The 6,176-nt window shown below is 37.2% G+C and overlaps 1 gene segment (V, D, J or C); it reads left to right on the top strand.

Annotated features, from left to right (window-relative positions):
• Positions 1-4,959: 4,959 nt before the first annotated feature.
• LOC110296063 lies at positions 4,960-5,436 on the top strand. The segment is given in 2 exon segments: positions 4,960-5,008; positions 5,126-5,436. Coding segments are annotated over 2 exon segments (360 nt in total).
• The last annotated feature ends 740 nt before the right edge of the window (positions 5,437-6,176 follow it).

Here is a 6,176-nt window from a genome sequence, read left to right as displayed (position 1 = left end):
TCGGACTCTGAGGTGAAGAGTTCAGGAATGTACTCTGGGGTGAGAAGTTCAGGAGTGTTCCGGGAACAATCTCCAGATGGGAGGGGTAGGACTCTGAGTTGAAGAGTTCAGGAAGAGTTCAGTAATTTTCCTCCATCACAACCATATGGCTGAACTCAGAGAACCTGGTTGGGGACCTGGCAGAAGGACTGGCAGAACAGAGGGGCATTGCATCCCCATTGGAAAAACAACATAGGCTGCCCTAACCACCCAGTTCTCTCAACAATTAGACCAACAACCAAGGAGTGTACCTAAAGAGATCTTTGGCTCCAGATACATATGTAGCAGAGGATGGCCTTGCCAGACAGCAATGGAAGGGGAGGCCCTTGGTCCTAGGGAGGTTTGATAATCCAGAGTAAGGGGATGCTGGAGCAGTAGGGCAGAAGAGCATGGGTGTATGGGGAGCATTCCCATACAGGCAAAATGGAAGGGGTGGGCAGATGTGGGATCGGGTGGTGGCAGAGGGGTAATCAGTAAGTAGGATATCATGGGATGGGAGGGGGTGGGGTTGGAGGAGGAGGTAACCGGGAAGAGTGATATCACTTGAGATATAAACAAGTGGAATGATTAATATTAATAAAAGAAAAAATTAAGACAGGTAAAGCAGCTTCTGACTGGGACAACAGCATGTTCTACAGGAAGGAAGCTATCTGAGCTTGACATTATGTAAGACTTCTCTCATGCCTCTATCATGCAATTCAAAGCTCTCAAATAGTGGCTGCATTTGTTGTGTTCAATGAGACTGTGATAATAAAAACTGCACCTTGTTTTCTGATTAATTTATTCAAAAAAGTAAAAGTCAGTGGATTTCTGTTGGTGTCTTCTATTACTCAGATCTTCTGAAACACATTTCTTATTATTTTGTTCTGATAACTCTAAGGCCTTTTCACTAAGATAATCTAGGCTTTCATTAACCCAGTCAATTCCCAGTAGCTGTAGTCAGCTATTGTTCAGTCTTCTTATCAGACTTCATGTTTTAGTTCATGGCCTATTATAAACTTGTTGCCATATTTTCTAGAAAAAAAGTGCATTTCACCACGTCTAACAATAGAACTGCTTTTAAAAAAATAGGAAGAGAAAATGTCTTCTGAATAACCACTATACTTTCTTCTCTAACTGAATCTGCTTTTCATAGTGTCCCCTAGGGATTCCACACTAATGTTAGCTACTACTGTTGGCTCCCTAGAGGGTAGACTGGTTTCCTGGTGTGATGTAAAATTTTCTGAGCAGCTGAACTCCTTCATCTCAGGTCTTTGCTCTTTGTTCCTCTTTATATGGCATGAATATGGAAAATAGGAAAAAGGATTTCTAGAGGATCCCTCTCACAGAGGATACCTTTAAATATAACTAAGAATGTGATCCTACTATCCAAGGGCAGACAGACTCTTATTCTAGGAAAACATAAATACTGTGTTTGCACACACATGTATTACATATACAAATATATAATATTATACATTCATATATAATCATATCTATATTAAATAGCACAATTATGATGTTGCAGATGTGAAAATTTATAAGACTATATTCTAGTATCCAATTAATTGGCTGTTTATACTGGACTTTGAAAAACTTCCATCTAAAGTTTAATCTCATTTGGATTACACAAATTCTTTTTAAAGACGTGTACTACAACTTGCTATTCAATTCTGGTTTGGAATATTTCTCTACTGGTTTCAGTTGTCTGGTATTGAAATTTATCTTCCAATTCCTAGTCAGAGATAGCAAGGCACCATTAATCTAATGTACATGGCAGAGTACAGAAAACCAAAGCTATCTTTTACAGAGTGTGGTAGCATGTTACAAAACCAAAAAATCCTCGAAAAGAGAAAAGATTGGGTCAACACAAATATATAACTTCCCATAGATCTGGTGTGGTCTGTGGCTTGGGTTGTCTGAGCATTTTGCCACTTCTCTTGTTTCATTACTAGATGGCAATCTAAGCCAAAGTTTGCATGATTTTGCTGTGGACTGGCAATTATATAGAATAGAACCTTGGTAGGAAGAATAAGAGGCATTTCTGTAAATTTCAGGAGTATAGCATTTCAACTACTATGTAAATAACCAGAATAAACACATTTACTCATCTACTTAGATTTATTGGGACTGAGAAGATAGATAATTCAATGATCAATAGAGTGCATATCCATGCGGAGGACCTAGATTTGGTTCCCAGTATTTACATTTGGTGGCTAAGAACCAACTATAATAGCATCAGTTCTGAGACATCTCACACCTGTTTCTTTTAAGCTTAATTTAATACAAATTCAATATGCAGGCATACACATAAGTATATACAAAGACAACCTTAAAAATGTAAGCTTGTTGTTTTTTTTCTTGGATTATTTGTCTCATCCCAATTTGGAATATATGTTTATATTGATCTATGAAGGTAATTCATTCAATAATTTCCAACACAGTTGGAATAACTATTCCATGGCAGTTCTAATTCAAATTGTTAGAAAATTGATCAGGGTGGAAATTATTTCTTCTTCTTCTTCTTCTTCTTCTTCTTCTTCTTCTTCTTCTTCTTCTTCTTCTTCTTCTTCTTCTTCTTCTTCTTCTTCTTCTTCTCTGATAGATAAGACAGGACTATATTATTCACCAAAGTTCTATAACATCCTAATGCATGGAGAATGGAAGTTTACGCATCATTGCATTTGTCTTTTTACATGAAGGAATAACCTCTGTTTTATTACTATTGATTTTAGTCCCTACATATTTCAGACTACTATTTCAAATGAAAACATGGCAAAGGGTATCATGTTACTCAATGAATCTAGGTGGTAAACTATTCACTAATAACGAAAAAATATATTTATTGCGTGGTCACTATTTTTAAAGAGCCACTTTAGTAAGGCCTGTGAATGCAGCAATTAGCAGAATGAGAGCATCCTCACATGGTAAAAATGTACATAATAGACATTGAAATACAATGGGTTCCCCAATGAAGGATTTAGAGAAAGTACCCAAGGAGTTGAATGGGTTTGCATCCCCGAAGGAGGAACAACAATATGAACTTACCAGTACCCCCAGAGCTTCCTGGGATTAAACCACCAATCAAAGAAAACACATGGTGGACTCGTGGTTCTAGCTGCATATGTAGCAGAGGATGGCCTCATCGGTCATCCATGGGAGGAGAGGCCCTTGGTTCTGTGAAGGTTCTATGCCCCACTATAGGGGAATGCCTGGGCTAGGAAGTGGGAATGGGTGGGTTGGGGAGCATGGGGAGGAGGAGGGGATGGGGGATTTTCTGAGGGGAAACTAGAGAATGGGATAACATTTGAAATGTAAATAAAGAAAATGTCTAATAAAAAACGTTAAATGATAACTTTTAAGGTTATTTTTCAAGGAAAGTTTAGGTCTATGCTGTATTTTCTTAATGCTATAATTAAAAATAAATATTTATTGGTAATTCAAATATTCCTTTCAATAATGTTTCATTTATAAATTATGGGTTCCATTGACATGTGAAAAATTCCTCTACACCCAGAGAAGTTACCAGGTCATATCTATGTTTACACACAGAAACACATATTCATATCTCTACTACCAAGGGCATCAGTTTAATCTTATTTTTTCAATTTCATTCACAAACCACATTGTTTACTTAAGTTTTTCAAATAAATAGCCCCCTTTTCTAATAGTGAGATTCATTATTCTTATTTCAATTCCTCAATTTTCTTGTTTCATCGATACCTTCATGTAAACGAATATCCAGTTGTCACCATCTCCTACATATCACTTACAAACATATTCAAATATAAGTATACTCAGAGATATATCATCAGGTATTCTGTCAGAGCACCAACATATTTCTGTTCTTTTGTAGATGTTGTCCTTACACTCCGTGAATACAACTAATGGTTAGGTGACCCCCCTACCAAGTCAATAATCTTTTCTGTCCACACTTTTTAATCACGAGAACAAATAAATACTTATATTTATATGTGAGGAAATATTCTAGACCCCATGGTTGCTGCATTTCCTGAAGAAAAGCATCCTCTTTGATGTCACATTCTTCTCTGCTCCTCTGTTCAAGCCATATAGTCTAATGACATACATTGCTAATAGATTTCCCTCATAAGTATAAGACATAGAAAACTGGCAGAGTATATGGGTTTAGGGAACACAGTGTGTGCAAAGTTGTGAATACACACTGTTCCTTTGAAGAACTCTACCATAAAAGACAATTGTTTGTATTAGAAATGGATAGTGAACAGAAGCAATAATATGAGGCATCTAGAAAACATCAGGACTAGATTATGTATGCAGAAACAGTATTGAGAAGGGAGACAAATCTGCTCTTGGTTGGCCACTATGGAAACAGTATGACAGAACAAACACAGATGCGGTAAGACAAATTGATTTGTTACCTGAAACAGATGAAAATGAATACTCTGGAAACTACAGGTTACTGTGCATGTGATGTCTCTGCTTCTTAGTATTACTTATATTTGACATCAAAGATTAAGATAAAGAGGAAGGTGTTGGTGACTCAGAAGCTTGATAGGTACCCATTAAGGAAGTGTTCAACATGCTTACATTCTGAAATTGTTGCATAATGATCATTGCCTGTCCTAGATGAAATAATTGAAAATAAGCAGATAGTAAAACTCAAATTAATGAAAGTAATATGTTATTTACATAACACAAAATTAACACAGTCTCCATGGTAGCCATACCAATACATGTTATTTATAGAAAACTTTGAATATCACCCCTTTCTCCAGAGACACCTGCAACCCTTGGGCCCTTGCTGAATTACTGAGTTTTATCAGTCCTGCAGATGTGCACAGCCCTGCTCAATCCCTAGAAATTTGCATGTGCCTAGAGCACAACCCACTATCATAAAGAATTTTTATAGGTTTTAGTATCCTATGCAGCAGTCACTTGCATACAGGACAAATCACGGCAATGAGAATTCGTGGTCAGCTCTTGGGGCTACTGGTGCTCTGGATCACAGGTAAGGAAGCAGGGCATTGGTGATTTATTTCAATTGCCATGGTCAGTACTGCTGGTTCTTTGTGTACTTTTCCTGTAATACACAATATAACATTTTCTTTTATTTTTATGTTCTCAGGTGTATTGTGTGACATCCAGATGACCCAGTCCTCATCATTTCTCTCTGCATCTCTCGGAGATCATCTTACAATCAACTGCAGGGCCAGTAAGGATATTAACAAGTATTTTGCTTGGGTTCAACAGAAGCCAGGGAAGGCTCCAAGGATGTTGATTCATTTTGCATCCACCTTGCTACCTGGGGTTCCAGAAAAGTTCAGTGGGAGTGGATCTGGGACAGATTTTTCTCTCACTATCAGAAACATAGAGTCTGAAGATATTGCAGCGTATTACTGTCTACAGTATTCTGAGCATCCTCCCACAATGATATAAGTCATAATATAAACCCCTAGAGAAGCCAAAATGTGAGCCTTACTTGAGCTGCTTGTTTGTGTCTCTGCTTGTAAAGAGTGTTCATTAGATGTATTCATGCTTCAAGGTTTGCTCAGAGATATAGAAAAAGTATCCAAGAAATCTCTTTGCAGCCCTTAACATGCTCAATATCAATAGCATAGATGTAATTATGCCTCCTCTTGGGTTCCCTCAACTCAGATGTGACTATACCTGAAACACTTAAGATGTATTAGTTGATATTCATGTGTAAGAATGGAAGTTCCTACAGATAATAAAAACAGGGACTATTATTTTAGGAAATTAGATGGTACTACAGGCATTAACTGAAATAAAGAGATGGCAAGTGGTCACAGGTGTGTGTACTAGTAGACCATGCCTTGTTGTTTTTCTTTAAGGCAGAATTTATCTGCCAGTGATACATCTGTGATATGATCCATTAGTCCATGGTGGATATACTGATGCCCCATCTGAAAATCCGTATCAATGTTTTATACCCCTCACATCTGTCCTCACCCATGTCTACATGAACTGGTGGATTTCACACTTTTCCTTGCTCTCATACTTGAAAACATGGACAGAAATTACTCAGTATAATTTTAGATATTAACAACAATATATTTATACAAATATATAGATTACAGACAAATTACATCCTTGCCTTCAAGAAAATTGTGTGCATCAATAAAAGGGCAGTGGCAAACAAATAGGACTCAAAGGAA

The sequence above is a fragment of the Mus caroli genome, chromosome 6 (genome assembly GCF_900094665.2).
Source record: "Mus caroli chromosome 6, CAROLI_EIJ_v1.1, whole genome shotgun sequence".
Taxonomy (NCBI): domain Eukaryota; kingdom Metazoa; phylum Chordata; class Mammalia; order Rodentia; family Muridae; genus Mus; species Mus caroli.
This window is presented reverse-complemented; position numbering and strand designations above follow the sequence as displayed.